A 17,403-nucleotide genomic window follows, 5' to 3' on the forward strand; every position below is an offset into this window, starting at 1 on the left:
CGTTTCCCCACCTGGTGTTTGTCCACTCTTCTCGCCTGTCCAAGTCCTCCTGCAGAGTCAAAAAGTGTGGCGCCGAAAAAAGCACAGCCAGTCAGGCAGCATCTGAGCAGCAGGAGAGTCAATGTTTTAGGCATAAGCTCTTCATCGGGAATGTGGAGGAGGAAGGGGGCTGAGCGATAAATAGGAGGGTCGAGGTGGGTAAGTTATGTGAGATGGCAATAGGTAGATGTAGGTGGGGTGCGATGGTAACAGGTCACTGGGGAGGGTAGGAAGGAAGACGGACAGGTCAAGAAGACAGTGCCGAGTTAGAGGGATAGGTCTGGGATGAGGTGAGGGGAGGGGAGATTGGGAAGTGATGAAGTCAGTGTGGTTGTAGGGTCCCGAGGCAGAAGATGAGGTGTTCTTTCTCCGCGTGTCGGGTGGCTTGGATTTGGCAGTGAAGGAGGCCCAGGATTTGCATGTCCTTCAGGCAGTAGGAGGGGGGAGTTGAAGTGGTCGGCCACACGGCGGTGGGGCTGTTTATGTTGTGTACAGACCAATGATGTTCCCTGAACTGTTCCGCAAATTGGAGTTTCGTCTTCCTGATGTAGAGGAGACTGCTTCGAGAGCAACGGATGTCGTGGGTGAGGTGGGTGGATGTGCAGGAAAATACCTGCTAGGCTTGAAATTATCTTTTAGGTCCTTAGATGGAGGTGAGGGGAGAGATGTGGGTATAGGTTTTACACTTTGTGCGGCAGCAGGGGAAGGTGCTGGGTGTATGGTGTGTGTTGGTGGGGGGCCTTCCTCAACACCACCTGTCCCTCTAACTATCTCTAGTTCTTTCCAGTGTTGTGATCAGAATCCATCCAGAGCCTTTGTCTTTTCAGGCTCATTCTCTCAGTTGTTTTTCTCTTTAATCATAATTAATTCTAAACTAAAATCCCTGTTACTTCCGAATTCTTGATGGAATTGATTATCGACCATAGTGACCTTGCTCTATCATTAATCTGATGTTTACAGGCAGCACATTGGCACAGTGGTTAGCACTGCTGCCTCACAGAGCCAGAGACCCAGGTTCAATTTCCGCCTCAGGCGACTGACTGTGTGGGGTTTGCACAGTCTCCCCGTGTCTGCGTGGGTTTCCTCCGGGTGCTCCAGTTTCCTCCCACAGTCCAAAGATGTGCGGGTCAGGTGAATTGGCCATGCTAAATTGCCCGTAGTGTTAGGTAAAGGGGTAAATGTAGGGGTATGGGTGGGTTGTGCTTCGGTGGGTCGGTGTGGACTTGTTGGGCCGAAGGGCCTGTTTCCACGCTGTAAGTAATCTAATCTAAACAATCAAACAGTTTTGATTTTTACTTTCAACAATATACCAATTGATTATTGACTTTGTGAAAGAATGGATAGAAAACATAAAGTGAAAGGATTTCTCCCGTCACCAACATGCAACTCTTTTCACATTTTATCGAGTGCATCTTATCAATCAGTTTGCATTTATATAGTACAGTTAATGAAAAATGCCAAAGTATTCGAGGAAAGATGACTAGTGGCTTCATGATAGATGTGAGTTTTAAGCAGTATCTTAGAGGATAGCAAGGCTACAAACTTTGGGCAGTATAGTGATTAAGTAGTTAGCACTGCTGCCTCACAGAGCCAGGGACCTGGGTTTGGTTCCAGCCTCTGATAACTACGTGGAGTTTGTGCATCCTCCCCGTGTCTGTGTGGGTTTCCTCTGATGCTACAGTTTCATCACACAGTTCAAAGATGTACAGGCTAGGTGGCCTAGCCATGGGAAATGCTGGTTTACAGGGATAGGGTAGACAGTGTGCGTCTGGGTAGGTTGCTCTTTGGAGGATTAGTGTGGATCCAATAGGCCGAATGGCCTTCTCCCATACTATAGGAGGATTCTATGAACGAATCCCAAATCTTAGGGCTTAGGCACTCAGGCACGGACACCAGTGAATAACATTGGGAATGCAGAAGCAGCTGGAATTTCAGGAGTGCAAAGGGTTGTGGGGCTGGAGATATTTATGGAGAAATGGAGTGTTGCATCTGTGGAAATACTGAAAAACACGGTTAACGCCCATTTCTACAACAAAACAAAACCTCCCGTGCCTGATGCTCAATGGAGGGGAGGTAATGACCAGTGCAGGGAGGGGAGTAAGGAAGGGCGTGTTAAACTGTGAAGCGAAAACGCCACGACAGGCTGTTGGATGAGGGATTGAATCTGATGGTAGTAAGGTGCTTCTGATACCTTTACACCAGTGCCCCAGGAGCCAGCCCCTGGATAAGGCACAGTTTTGTTTCACATGACTCAAAATTGTTGCATTCAGGTCAAAGTCAGACGTCATGTGACACCAGGTTATAATCCAATAGATTTATTTGAAATCACAATCTTTCAGAGCACTGGTCCTTCGTGGAGAGAGGCACATAGGCGCAGAATATATAGGCAGAGAGATCATTGCAAGATAGGTCCAGGTAATTATGAGTGTTGAAAGATAATACAAATAGTGTCGTGGAGTGTCAACAGGCTGACTAACCAGTCTCAGCAGGCGATCGACAGTGTCAGACAGTGTGAGGAAAGTGTCAGCAGCTGAATCACAAGTGAAGGGATGGTCTATAATCTGATCAGTTCAGGCAGGGAGAAAATTGCAAAATATCAAAAATAAGGTGGTGCTCGAGACAAACCAAGTAACTGGAGTAGCATGATAGGTATAAGTGTTCCCTCCCAGTCAGAGAATGCATCATTAATCCAGGATATTTAGCCTCCGATTTTTGGATAAGTGTTCTCCAAGGCGGCCTTCAAGATACACAACAATGCAGAATTGCCGAACAGAAACTGACAGCCAAGTTCCATACCCATGAAGACAGCCACAACTGTCATCGAGGATTCATGTCGCGCTACGTGTAACCCCACTGCACTGTTCTGTAAAATCTTCCTTACTGTCCCATTGTGACACCATCACCTTGATAACTTACGATCTCTCTACCTTAATTAGTTTGTACAGTTTTGGATTACCTGTTACTTTGGTTAGACCCTGGGCATGCAACCCTTATACCCGTCATGTTGTTTCTAGCCATTTGGTTTGTCTCCTGCTCCATCTTATTTTAATTTTTTGTAGCTATCTCTCCGCCTCATTTAATTGGATTCTTGGTCATCCCTTCACTTACTGTTTAGCTGACTTTACTCACACCGTCTGAACTTCTGATCACCTGCAAAGACCTGTTATGCTGTCTTTTGCCACTCCACGCACACCATTTGTACCACCTTTTGACACTCGTCATTACCTGGAATTATCTTGCAATAATCTCTACGCTTATAAATTGTCTGCCTGTCCACTTCCCACCAGTTCACCTGAGGAAGGAGCAGAGCTCCGAAAGCTTGTGATTTCAAATAAACTTGTTGGATTGGTGTCGTGTGACTTCTGACTTTGTCCACACCAGTTAAGATATTGACCACGTTCCTTACTCTTTACAGTGAACTGACACTAGTGGGAGAAACCATTTTGAAGAGTAACTAGGGATTCTGCCACTCCACAAGATTATAAATAATATAATTTATTAAGTTAAAAATCACACAACACCAGGTTATCGTCCAACAGGTTTAATTGGAAGCACTAACTTTCGGAGCGACGCTCCTTCATCAGGTGGTGAGGAGCAGCGCTCCCAAAAGCTAGTGCTTCCAAATAAACCTGTTGGACTATAACCGGGTGTTGTGTGATTTTTAACTTTGTACACCCCAGTCCAACACCAGCATCTCCAAATTATGACCAATATAATTTATAAATGTATAAATTGAAATAAGGTCTGCAATAGATCCTAAACAGCATGATGCCAATGGACATCTCTGAAAGAAAGCAAACAAAAAAATCCTCCCTCCCTATCGAGAAGTCGGCAGAAATAAACAACAGGAACCACTTGAGTTAATGGTTGGGTGATTTGTTTGTTTGGGTGGTGACACAGTGCTGTATAACCAGGAAGAAGATGCCATTTATTTGGCTCTTTTTGCTGATTGGCTGTTATCTCCCTTCTTTGCATCTGCGGTGGTATTCCTGGAGAGTTCTTGGAAATGTATCAAAGACATTTCCGCCGTAATTCGTGACACATTCTTGGCCCTGAGCCCAATTAGAATTGGTGCTGGGGAGCAGAGAGAGTTGAAGATGAATTAAAACACACCGAGACGGAGGGATTAAACAAAACCCCAAAAGACCAGGTAACAAATGTCAATTTCTTCGGGAACAGACTGATTGTTCCAGAGTTCCTTGTGTTCAGAGGAGCTGGCGAGTATAGTATTAATTCTAGGAAATTCCATTCCTGGAATACTTATAATTGTGACAATCAAGTGGCAACTGTCTCCTCCCCCTCTCCTATTTCTTATGAGCTCTTCCCCCTTACACATTTAGTATGTTTAAAGCCATGAGTCTGTAATATCTCCTTGAAATGATTTACCAAACTTAGTGTTTAGAGAGGGCAAGGCGAGATTGATCGAGCTGCGTGCCTGAAGTTATTTTACTGAGCCTGTGTTTTATTTTCTCTTGTTTGTTTGTGGTTCCACTGTTATTTATTTTTTTCTGCCGCAGCAAGGAGACGCGGATTCTCTACAAACCTACGTTTTACAATAAGTTTGGTACAATTGTGTGTGTGTGTGTGTGTGTGTGTGTGTGTGTGGAGGTAAAGGGGGAGGTTTTTAAAAAAAAACAAAGTTCCAGAGTAAGCTGTACGAGAACAGACTTGAATTGCCCCGGAAAATCCCGACAGTTTCCCCGTGCTGTCTAACTTGAAGGGAGTTTTACAACAAGATCTGTCGGTTCCCAAGGTTGACATTACTGTCTGACATGGTGCTTTGTTACCAGCGGTAAGTACTTTGCGTGTGTTTCACTTTGATATCGACTTCTTTCGATCTTACTTTGTAACGATAAAATTGTGTCTTGTGAATCTGGAGGGGACGAGGACTTTCGACCCTTCTAACGTGTACTACAGCCCAGGCTGAACCTCGACCGCACTCGGTCTGTCTCCGGACTGGACCCGAGTCTTGTTTTAAAAAAAACAAAGCAGCAGTTGTTCCATCCATGGCTTGTTTATTATCCCGAGTGGCTGCATTTATAATTCCGGAATATCTTTATCCTGCGTTCAACAGAGGCCTGATGAGCTCTTAAATGTTTCTAATGGAAAACGAAATAATTAGTGTCGTGTGTGAAGAAACACTGATATTCAGTTAGGGTTTAATAAAGGGACACAGGTTTAATGTCAATTAAACATTTTAAATGGTTAATGGATCTGAGCTCAGTCGAGAAAAAATGCATCTTTTAAAAACGAAATTAATTTTTAAAGTTAGAATTGAAGTGAAATAATTTTAATCTGTTTTGTTTTCGTTTGACAAATGGAAACAATGATAGAACAGGGGTGGGGAGTTAGCGACTGAGAGATACTGGAGCCACTTAAACTAGCTTTTGTGTTGGTCTGCTTGTGGGTGTGGCATTAGTTTCTGTCTCTGTCCCGGTTCCCAGAATAACTGCCAGCCCAACACCACTTACCCAGGGGAAGCTAAAATAAAAAAAGCACAGGATTGGCACCAAGGTCATAACCAGGTGAGCATTGTTGCTGAAGATGTGAAAAATCGGTTACTGCCGATTGTAGCTGTACTCAACCGCCTGGCGTTACACACACACACACCCCTCCAACGACTAAAGCTTCTTTCTGCTCATTCTGCAGTCTTCTGCCCCACTGCCAACTTCGTGCAGAATCTCCACAGGTTTGTACCTGACACCCTTCAGAGAAATGAAACAACAGAGGACCAGTATAAACTGAATACATGATGTAGTGGTAGTGTCCATATCTCTTGAGTAAAAAATGAGGTCTGCAGATGCTGGAGATCACAGCTGAAAATGTGTTGCTGGTCAAAGCACAGCAGGCCAGGCAGCATCTCAGGAATAGGGAATTCGACGTTTCGAGCATAAGCCCTTCAAATCCATATCTCTTGAACCAGGAGACCTGGGTTCAAGCCCCATCCTGGTCTGGAGGCATGTTTCTGACCAGGCTGATTGGAAAATGTCACTATAGATAACGATGTGCAAAGTGAGGTGAGACCATACCAGTTTTTAAGCTGGAGGCAGTTGAAATAAAAATAATGGTGGTGGTTTAACCTTTCTGTGAATCTATAGTTCATGTGCAAGACAGTCCAAGCAGTTCCAGGTCTTGTGTTTATCATCATTCATTTTAGCCATAAAGGAGCAGGTGTAGATGATGATATTCATCACCCAGCTTTGTTCTATTCATTCAGGGATGTTACCAGATTGCCATCTCTCTAGTTAGCCTGGAGAAGCAGGGGGTGAGCTTGCAGCCTTGAACTTTACCCCAGGGAATGGGTAATGTGGAAGGGAATAGAGGGCAGATGTAGAGATTTGAGAGAAGGTGGTAATGGAGGATGAGATGATAAGCACTAGGTGTGGTCTGGTTGGTCCTAACAGCGTGGTTTGTAAACCATCATTTTCACTTCCCCAGAAAGGGAAGTTGACAAAGACAAAAAAAAGAGTTGGTTACCTGGAGCAACAACATCTTTTACATAAAAGATCAAGGGAAAAGGGAAATACTCAGCTGGTCTGTGGGGAGAGAGAAGAGAGAGAAAGACAGCTCATGTTTCAGGCTTGTGAACTTTCTAAGATCTCTTTTGTTCCTTTCCTTACTGCCCACTTTTATCTCATTTTGTTGTCTTTTAGATTTTGGACTTGTCTTTCCTTCCATCTTCTCTCACCCCCCCCCCCCCCCCCCCCCCGCATGGTCCTGCCTCTTATTCTTACTTTAAACCTGTTTTCTCTTTCATTTCTTCCCGTTCTCACAAAAGGTCATCGATCTGACCTTTATCTCCCCACAGATGCTGCCTGATCCATTGCCTATCTTTAGACATTGCAGATTTCCAGCATGCTTGTGTGTCAGAAAAGTCTCCTGGTCTTCTCTCTAAATGCCTCACTGTCATCACTTCCCTGCCCTCCACACACACCCTCTGCCTTAACCCAGCCATGATTGTATTCCTGTTTGTGGAATCTTGCTGTGTGCAAATTGGTTGCCACGTTTCCTGCATTGGTTGTACGTCAAACAAAAAACTAATTGGTGCTTTGGGTCAGGAGCTAAAGAAATGCAGGTATTTCTTCACTCATTTCCCCCCCCACCTTTACCTTTCTCTTTATCCTCAAAGTTTCAAGAGTTGGAGGTAGGGGTGGGAAATGAGTGAGTTATAATTCAGTATCAATGGGTAGGATTGAAAAAAAATTATTAAAAAATGATTAATTCCTATTCAAATAGAACAAAGGTAAGGATTTTGACACAAATACTTCAAATCTAAAAGACAACAATACCCTCTAGTTGTGACAGTATGATTCCCACTGCCAGGGCAAATTATCACAACAAAATGCTGACCGTGTCCATATCATGCTTAGAAAAGGCCATTTGTGCATTGGAGCAGATGCTGTTAAATAAATCTGAGTTGGAAGGTGCATAGTACAAGGGTCAATTAGTGCAGCAATGATGCACCAGTGTAATCTCACCCTAATGTTATTTGTTCATCATGTTTCAAATATTGGAGAGCTAGAAGTGGTTTTTGCATCTGTCATTTCCCGTCCCACTGCATGCACCGACTCCCAGCTCGGCAACTGCAGAAGGCAGAGACTGAAAGCTGGATCACAAAGATAAAAGTAAAAATGAATGGATTTCTCATATCTAAGCTCACACCAGGATAGTTGCTTGGTTGCATTCCCAGGTGGAATCTACTGATTGGTTCCATGCTGGTAATGATTGGAAGAAAGGGTGTTCAGAAATAAAAAAAACTCACGCAAGTGGAGAGGACCGAGATGCAAAAGGCAAGATGTAGTTTTGCAAGTTTATTTAAAAAGGTTTGCATAATCCCAGGATATCTGGAGGAGCTATGCAGTCCATGTAGGGCTATTCCACCTGTAAAAAATGAGGTCTGCAGATGCTGGAGATCACAGCTGCAAATGTGTTGCTGGTCAAAGCACAGCAGGCCAGGCAGCATCTCAGGAATAGAGAATTCGATGTTTCGAGCATAAGCCCTTCATCAGGAATCTTCCTGATGAAGGGCTTATGCTCGAAACGTCGAATTCTCTATTCCTGAGATGCTGCCTGGCCTGCTGTGCTTTGACCAGCAACACATTTGCAGCTATTCCACCTGTGGCTGTTCTGCTTGGAGCACTCTTCAGGTGAAATCATGCTGAAAATGGAGGTAGTGCGCAGCCAGTTTGCTTGTAGCATGTAATGAACTATGTGGCTAGATTGTCTGCTTTAGCAATGAACAGACATTGTCCAGGACATCAGAGACAATACTTTGGAATGGTATCACAGGATGATTGGAATTCACTTGAGGGGGGAAAACGGGGCCATTATTTAATGTCTCATCTGAAACGCAGCACCTCTGGCTGTACAAGTCTATATCAATACTGTGCTGAACAGTCAAACGTGTGCTCAAACATCTGCATGCACTGTTGGAACCCACAAAGCATAAAGTGAGTATAACTGTTTCATGCAGAGCACTGTGCTATATATAAATACAATGTTGTTTCTTTGGGAGCCATTGGCAGATGTTACTGTGTTATTTCTTGGCACGCAGCACTAAAAGAACACCATCTCATGCATCCTGGGGTATATCCAGGCTTAATATTCCTGATGAAGGGCTTATGCCCGAAATGTCGATTCTCCTGCACCTCAGATGCTGCCTGACCTGCTGTGCTTTTCCAGCACCACACAGTCGACCCTTAATATTTCAATTGATGATCAGCTGTTAGGTTTACATTGACACCTAGTCATGAGCGTATGCCATTCATCCCATTGAGCCTGTTCTATCATTCAGTAGGATCATGGCTGATCCTCTAATTTAATACCGTATTCCTGCTTTCTCTCCATACCCCTTAATCGTTTAAGTGTCTATCCCTTTCTTGAATATGCTCTTGTGAGCCAGCCCCCACAGACTTCTGGGATGGGGAAATGTTCAAGTTGGCCACATTCTGAGTGAAGGACATGCTACCCCATCTCATTCCTAAGCGCTCTCCAGACTGAAGAAAAATGCACTCTCCAACCGTCCCGTCACTGAAATCATTTCTAAACAAACAGATTTTACTTTGCCGTGAGCTTCCATAGTATCAGGTAACCAGCACGGAAATAGCTGGTTTTATAAATCCCGAAGCTGTCAATTGCTGCTTGTGAATCTTTCACAACAGGTTCAGATGCTTGAAGGAATGTGCAACCAATAAATGAGTCTTGCGGATTTGTGTGCATAACCCTTGGATTTCCCCATTCGTGAGCACATTCCAACGTTGAAACAAGCTGAACCAGAAGCTTTGGTATTTTTCATTGGCTGAAATTCCTGGTCTCCTGTTTCCTGCAAATGGCTAAACATAGACAATTGAGTTGAGAGGCAGCTTCTTAAATAAATGTTGCAGGGAAACAAAATGCAAAAACAAAAAACTTTGCTCAAGCCATCAGCGATGTGATATAAAGCTGGGGTGAGAAAGGACCATTGGGCCCATCTAAGTAGTCTATTAACACTCCTGTCATTCTCCTGATACAGCAATCCTTCCCGTCCCCTTTCCACCCCCCCAACCCCCCAATCCTGATTCTGAATCAGCAACATCCCATCAGCGCCTCAGCTGGTTGGCTCATCCTCAAGTTGTGGAAGTGAAGCTGAAAAATCAAAACCGAGCCTGAATGTGATTTACAATCTAGTCAGAGGTGAACGTTTGTGAACCCAATCGTTTTCAAGGATTCTGAAACATTGTGCAGAGTTTGGTTGCTTTTTTGAGCGGTATTGGCTCTGACACATTCAATCTCAGGCATTCCCCTCAGCTTGCATTGTCTAGTGGAATGGTCTTTTGAAAAAGAGGGGTAGAACTTTCTTGTAATAATTTTTTTAAAAATCATTTGAGCACTGAGATTTATTCAGATTTTGTTTCTGGCTTTGGTTGCATTGAGGTCGGTGGTGTCTGTTAAAAGCAACTTTAATTAACAAAGTGCATTTAATGGATCAAAATATCCCAATGAACCTTTCTAGGAATGCTATCAGGCATCAGGAGTCATGTGAGGCAATATTAGATCAGGTCACCAACACCTTGGCTAAAGGAGTAGGTTTTAAGGAGCATCTCAAAGGAGGGAAGCATGGTGGAAATTCAGAGAGGGAAGAAATTCCAGAGTTTAGGATTTTTGGAAGCTGAAGGCAGAGCAACCAATCGTGAAGTGGTTAACATTGGCAGATGTACAGAGATTAGGACTGGAGGAGCCAATGGGTTTGAAGGGCTGGAGGTGATTACAGAGAGGCAGGGCCATGGGTGAGGATTTTAACTTTGGAACATCGTTTCAAGGTTGGAGAAATCTTTGGAAGCCATTCAGTTGGTTGTTGACTCCTGCCACATCTGCTTCCTCCTTCAGCATCTCAGGCTTAGATTTTCCAATTAATAATGTTTCATTGCAGTTGTTAATCCATTTACTTTGAACTGATTCATGCCAAAGCAAAGGTTTTAGCCTGCGCTGGTGAGTTTAAGGGTAGGAATGTGTGTTGCAGATTCCGTCATGACTTTCAAAGGGTCAATCCTTGGTAGAAGATGAAATTGCAGGGCTGTGCAGAAAGAATGGGATTCATTGGATAGTTCCAGCAAAGAGCAAGCACAGCATAATGGAACAAATGGACTTCCTTCTGTAATAGGAGGAAGTGAGGTCTGCAGATGCTGGAGATCAGAGCTGAAAATGTGTTGCTGGAAAAGCGCAGCAGGTCAGGCAGCATCCAAGGAACAGGAAATTCGACGTTTCGGGCATAAGCCCTTCATCCCTTCCTGATTCCTGATGAAGGGCTTATGCCCGAAACGTCGAATTTCCTGTTCCTTGGATGCTGCCTGACCTGCTGCGCTTTTCCAGCAACACATTTTCAGCTTCCTTCCGTAATAGTCATGTTTCAGTGCTACAGCAGTTAATTTCAGTTCTTGTGAATAATATTGATGCCAGTATAGTTTAGTGGATAAGCCTCTTGCCTCTGAACCATAGAGGGGTGTGTTCCATGTATGTGAATATAAAATTCAGGCTAAATCTATGGTGTAATACTTGGGGTGGGGAGTGCTACAGCAAGTTGGCTACTCTGTTCTTCATCTTACATCAGTGACTCCGTCCCAAAAGTGCTTCATTTGGCTGTAATATGCTCTGTGATGTCTTGAGGTCATGAAAGACACTGGGTAAGGCATCAGATGAGGCTCAGCTGTGACCGACCTCCTTGTTGAATTGTGAATGACCACTCACCTGTTTAAAAGGGGGTGCCTGGAGGGCCCCTGTCGAGTGAACTAGGTCTCTCGTTCAATCATCTGCAAACCTCTGAATTCGTTTGACCACCTGTTTGCAGTTGTCTTCTGCTATATGAGGTCTTGCTTTCGCTATGGTTATGAGAGGAGAAAGTGAGGACTGCAGATGCTGGAGATCAGAGCTGAAAATATGTTGCTGGAAAAGCGCAGCAGGTCAGGCAGCATCCAAGGAACAGGAGAATCGACGTTTCGGGCAAAAGCCCTTCGTCAGGACTTATGAAGCCATTCCTGAAGAAGGGCTAATGTCCGAAACGTCGATTCTCCTGTTCCTTGGATGCTGCCTGACCTGCTGCGCTTTTCCAGCAACACATTTTCAGCTATGGTTATGAGAGCCAGTATAGCTTACAGTACGGCACTCCCTTGCTATGGCACTGGTCTGTCAACTAAGCGCTCATGGCCTGCTTATTGGGAAGTGAGAATGTTACTAACTGAGTCATGTTAACCCCACAGGATTGGTCAAAAATATTAGCCCCCCCACCCCCCAACAAACAAATATTGGCTCTTCAGACCGTTTCCGTAAACCTCTCAAGTTGATGAAATAGCCTGATTTGTGACGGCCGAAAGCAACACTTCCTTTATTTGAGATGGGAAAGAGGCAGTGGGGCAGAAATGACTTTGGTCAGCGGTTTACACCACCTTGAAAAATTACAAAGAAGCTTCTCACAAAGCTGCTGACTGCTGCAATAATGAACCTTCCATGTGTCATCGAAACAGAATTGTAACAGCTATCTTAAATCCCAGAAAACAGATGCCTTGTTAAAATCCCAGCAAAGTGGTTTCTGGAATGCAGTTTCAAATGCATGTGAATGTAATTTTTAAAATGTATAGTACATGTGCAAGGAATTAATGCCAATCCTTCGGACAATTGGGGTCTATCTAAAGGGCAGTGTCCAGGTCGGGGCACCATGTTTTAGAAAGCAGATATCAAGCCTTTGGAAACCACGTGTGGAGGAGGAATCTGCACGAGATTAGAGATTTCTGTTAAAAACCGAAAGAACTGCGGATGCTGTAAATCGGACAAAAACAGAAATTTCTGGAAAGGCTCGGCAGGTCTGGCAGCATCCATGGAGAGAAATCAGAGTTAACCTTTTGGGTTTATAGCAATTCTTATTTTTGTCGGAAATATCTGTTATATGTACATAGACTGGAGAACTTTGGAGTGGTTCACTTGGAGCAGAAGTGTAATGGCAGTGTTCAAAATCATAGAACATAGAACAGTACAGGCCCTTCAGCCCTTGATGTTGTGCTGACCTTTTATCCTACTCTAAGATCAAATTAACCTACATATCCTTCATTTTACTATCATCCATGTCCCTATCCAAGAGTCGTTTAAATGTCCCTAATGTATCTGATCCTACTACCACTGCCGGCAATGTAATCCACACATCCACCATTCTGTGTAAAGAACCAACCTCTGACACCTCCCCTAAACCTTCCTCCAATCACTTTAAAATTATGACCCCTCTGTGATAACCATTTCTGCCCTGGAGCAAAGTCTCTGACTATTCACTCTATCTATGCCTCCCATCATCTTGTACACCTCTATCATGAAAGATTTAATTGCTCATGTTTCAGTGGTTGAGGCCAAGCCTTTGAATGTTTTCAAGAAGGGGTTTGATGTCGTTTTTGAGACTATAGGGATCAAAGTGGGAGAAAGCGGGAACAAGGTTCCCAATTGGATGATCAACCAAGATCATAATGAATGGCAGAGCAGGTTCAAAGGGCTAAATGGCTTATTTTAGCTCCTATTTTCCCATTACAAAATGCTGTTCCGCTCTGGCTTGGTCAAGACTTAGAAAAGAAGATGAGATGACACAGAAGTTTGCAAGTCATAGCAATGAGGTTAGCAAACAGGTGCCTTGCTGTTTGTGAAGAAGGGCTTATACCCAAAACGTCGGATCTCCTGTTCCTTGGATGCTGCCTGACCTGCTGCGCTTTTCCAGCAACACATTTTAAGCTCTGATCTCCAGCATCCTCCTGCAGTCCTCACTTTCTCCTGTTTGTGGAGCCAGGCTCGGTGACTGTATTTTACTGTCAGTGTTGATGTGAGTTGTACAATTTTGTATTCGGTGAAATGGTCTATTTTATTGTCATGTTCCTATTAAAAGGAAAACTTTCCCCTTTTCTCCCATTGTTAGACCTTTACCAACACAGCAAGGAACGCGAAACATCTCTCTGACACCAGCAAGCGCTGACTTTATTGTAATCTCAGAAACACAGGAAAGCCGGGCTGTGAGGAACGTGTCCCTTATGACGTTTCAGGAGGAGAATTCTTCACTAGTCCCAATAAGCCATCAAAGCCAGGAGTCCACTGGAAAAAGAGACCCAGAAGCAGATATGCAATGTATCACCACCACCCTTAGGCAACTGGATCTGTCAGGTGAGGGAACACATCCCAAACAAAGCCCATGTTTTTTCCTTTTTCAGGTATTTACCCAAGTCCTTTGTAAGCATCCCTATAGAAAGTGCTTCCACCTGTCTTAAGGACTGTTGCGACGTGGAATGCACCAAGTGTGGTGGCAAAGGACTTAATCATCCCTTCCCTCCAATTCTTACAACAATTATCACCAATCTTCTACTTTATTGTAAATCTAAATCTATGACCATTTAGCCAGTTCCCTTTCTACATATCTGCTCCCACCAAATCCTTTGAAAGGAGGATCTGAGGTGAACAGTATGGATGTATCTAAGGGGAAGCTAGGTAAATGTACAAGTAGGAAGGGGATGGAAAGGTGTGGAATTTAAACCTCATGACAGCCAGAGGGAGAAACAGCATGACCTAATGGGGCAGAGTGGCCTCTTACTTTGCTTTATACATAAGTTGTTGGTCACTCCTCTTTTGGGTTTGTTCTCAGGGTGGTTTTCACGACTAAAACACGACCAATAAGCCAGCACTTAGTGGGGGGGAGACTTGAATACCCAACCAACTCTAAAAGTGACCTTTTACTTTTTGACCTTCAGGATGGTACTGGGGTTCCATCACAGCCAGTGAAGCCAAGCAACAACTCAACAAGATGCCAGAAGGGACCTTCCTCATCCGAGACAGCTCGCACCCCAACTACCTGCTGACACTTTCGGTGAAGACCAATCGTGGTCCTACGAATGTCCGGATAGAGTACAGCAATGGCAAGTTCTGCCTGGATTCGTACTACTTGGCCAAGCCCAGGATCTTGGCCTTCAAAGAGGTTCTCAGTCTCATCCAGCATTACGTCACCTCCTGCATCGTGGACCGGTACGACAAATCGACAGACTCAGTGTCCCTGTCCCCCAAGGATACTGCCATCCACCTAAAACTCATCAAACCACTTCACCGAAAGGATTCATTTCCTTCTCTTCAGCACTTGTGTCGATTGACTATTAACAGAATAACACATCAAGTGGATAAGCTACCATTGCCAAAAAGCGTCCAGGGGTATTTAGAAGAATACCCTTTCCTCCTCTGAGATAGTATTGTTTCTTTTTTGTGGAGTGATGCGGTGGGCAAGGGTTTTCGCAGAGAAAGCGCAGGCAATTTTGTGGCCACCTATTTCTTGGCTGAGAGATGGCCACTCAATGGGTCTTTGAGAGCCATTGAGTGATGATGTGATGATTAATAACGGACTTTTATGTTTGAAAGTGCGCGTTGCGTGCTGGACAATTTGAATATACTTTCTTGGTTTCACTGTACTGGAGCAGGTCCTGTGGACTTTTCAAAAAACTAAAATGTGAATTAACAGCTAAGGAAGCAGACTGGAAAGATTCCTTGATGAATAACCAAGATATAACATAGATATGCAAAAATAACTCTACAGCTTTTATATTATTTGAATGCACTTTGACTATTTTGAGAAATACTTGTTTTTTTAAAAAAAGACCAAAAGTAGAAAACATTTTCTAATAAAGTATTTTAAAACACATTACTATTTCATTTCGAGGAATATTCAATGTGAAAACAAAAGTGGTGTTGAAGCCACAATCAGAATTTATCAAATAGCTGCCAAGAATTTGAGGGGCCAAATGGCCGACACCATCTCTTAATTCTTGTGAGTGGACCTGATTGACAGGGGGAAATAAGGTTTCCCTAAAGGTGTGGGGGTCTCCTCAGAGGGAGATTTGTTGAATTTAAACAAAAAGGGATAACTCAGTACACAGCGAGAAACCTCCCAGTGGCAGATGCACCAGTATCCAAAGGACACAGATGTAAGGGAAGGAACAAAAGACCAGGAGAGAGATGAGAGAACTTTTTCCCCCACCCCCAGTGAGCCATGAGATGGAAGCAGACTCAACAGTGACTTCCAGTACTGAAAAATGTGTTGCTGGAAAAGCGCAGCAGGTCAGGCAGCATCCAAGGATCAGGACAATCGGCATTTTGGGCAGTTTCAGATTCCTGAAGAAGGGCTTATACCCAAAACGTCGAATCTCCTGCTCCTTGGATGCTGCCTGACCTGCTGTGCTTTTCCAGCAACACATTTTTCAGCTCTGATCTCCAGCATCAGCAGTTCTCACTTTCTCCTCAGTGACTTTCAGCAGCCAATTAGATAAATAGAAAGGCAAAATTCACAGGGCCTTGTAGAAACAGCAGGAAGGTGGACGAACTGGATTGCTTGACCAAGTGAGGATGGCTCAAATAGCCTCCAGATGCAGGTTTTTAAAATATCCTGCAGGCACCTTCAAATTTTGGGTGCAGGTCTGCTTTTTAAAAAACTTTTCTTGGAATGTGTGTGGCACTAGATCGGCCTGAATTCATTGTTGAGAATTCCTGGGGTCACTTGTAGGCCAGGGCAAGTAAGGTCAGCAGATTTCCTTCCCTAAAGAATATTAGTGAACCAAAATTGGTTTTTACAACAATTGACAATGGGTTGTCATTGGGTCTAGCTTTTAATGTGTGATTTTATTGCATTCAACTTTCACCATTTGCTGTGGTAGGATTTGATTCCATGTCCCAAGTGACATTCTGAATCAGTCTTCAGACAATCACTTCCAGATTTACCTCCTCACCAATTAGGACATAAAATTCCTGTGATACAGAAAGTAGCCATTTGGCCCACCGAGTCTGGACCGACCCTCCGAAGAGCACCCCGCATCTATGTACCCTGCACAGGGTTTTTCCCTGTGGCTAACCCACCGAGCCTGCACACTCCAGGTCAATTTCTAATGTGGCTAGATTAGATTACTTACAGTGTGGAAACAGGCCCTTCGGCCCAATAAGTCCACACCGACCCGCCGAAGCGTGACCCACCCAGACCCATTCCCCTACATTTATCCCTTCACCTAATACTACGGGCAATTTAGCATGGCCAATTCACTTAACCTGCACGTTTTTGGATTGTGGGAGGAACCCACGCAGACAATGTGCAAATTCCACACACAGAGTCGCCTGAGGCGGGAATTGAACCCTGGTCTCTGGCGCTTGAGGCAACAGTGCTAACCACCATGCCGCCCACTAATCTACCTAACCTGCACGTCTTTGGACTGTGGGAGGAAATTCACACAGACATGGGGAGAATGTGCAAGGTCCATGCAGACAGCTGAAAGTAGAATCAAACCTGGGTCCCTGGTGCTGTGAGGCAGAAGTGCCAACCATGCCATCCTTGCTTTGATGTCCATAGTGCGTCACACTCTTCCTTTGTACTGATCCTTTGCTATGCTTTGTTGTAGTCAGTATAGATGTCTGTCCATTACCTTCTCTGCCATCCACAATATCTTTCTATAACAGTTTAGACTGTAGAACTACTTTGGCCCACAAGCTAGGTAAAATATGTGCTTTCAGCTGGTTAACCACACCCCCCCCCCCGCCCGCACACGAGTCTAAAGCCAAGATTGTATCTTGAAGGGTACCACTCTACACCAATGGTTGACCAAGGGTTTTCGGTCCGTACTCCTGTAATTGGCATGTGATAGAAAGATTTACAACTGACATTCAACCTGTTTGGCTTCCATCTATGACCTGACCATCAGGCGGAATGAAACTTGAACCTACAGCTCCTGACTATTCTGTAGCACCAGCCTCGTTCTAAGTGGGATAGATCTTCAACAGGATGCAGCACTTCAAAGCTGGGTGTCCATGAGATGCTGTGGGCCATTAGATGCAGCAGATCTGCAA

General features: G+C 44.2%; 1 protein-coding gene across 3 annotated transcripts; it reads left to right on the top strand.

Moving 5' to 3' along the window:
- Positions 1 to 4,029: 4,029 nt before the first annotated feature.
- LOC132822065 (cytokine-inducible SH2-containing protein-like) lies at positions 4,030 to 15,217 on the top strand. Of its 3 annotated transcripts, none has more exons than XM_060835079.1 (3): positions 4,030 to 4,189; positions 13,534 to 13,701; positions 14,283 to 15,217. In XM_060835079.1, exons 2-3 carry the CDS (start codon positions 13,572 to 13,574, stop codon positions 14,762 to 14,764), a joined length of 612 nt encoding a protein of 203 aa, XP_060691062.1. In that variant the 5' UTR covers positions 4,030 to 4,189; positions 13,534 to 13,571; the 3' UTR covers positions 14,765 to 15,217. The 3 variants fall into 3 exon arrangements, with proteins under 3 accessions (XP_060691062.1, XP_060691061.1, XP_060691060.1); XM_060835078.1 differs by having other exon boundaries at positions 4,031 to 4,189; positions 13,460 to 13,701; XM_060835077.1 differs by lacking the exon at positions 4,030 to 4,189 and adding an exon at positions 4,362 to 4,831 and having other exon boundaries at positions 13,460 to 13,701.
- Positions 15,218 to 17,403: the final 2,186 nt, after the last annotated feature.

This window comes from Hemiscyllium ocellatum, chromosome 14, assembly GCF_020745735.1.
Source record: "Hemiscyllium ocellatum isolate sHemOce1 chromosome 14, sHemOce1.pat.X.cur, whole genome shotgun sequence".
Classification (NCBI taxonomy): Eukaryota; Metazoa; Chordata; class Chondrichthyes; order Orectolobiformes; family Hemiscylliidae; genus Hemiscyllium; species Hemiscyllium ocellatum.

Coding starts and splice junctions, on each gene's coding strand:
- LOC132822065 (XM_060835077.1), top strand. CDS start 4,812: ATGGTGCTTTGTTACCAGCG. Junction 4,832..13,459: donor ATGGTGCTTTGTTACCAGCG/GTAAGTACTTTG, acceptor TCCCATTGTTAG/ACCTTTACCAACACAGCAAG. Junction 13,702..14,282: donor TAGGCAACTGGATCTGTCAG/GTGAGGGAACAC, acceptor TTTGACCTTCAG/GATGGTACTGGGGTTCCATC.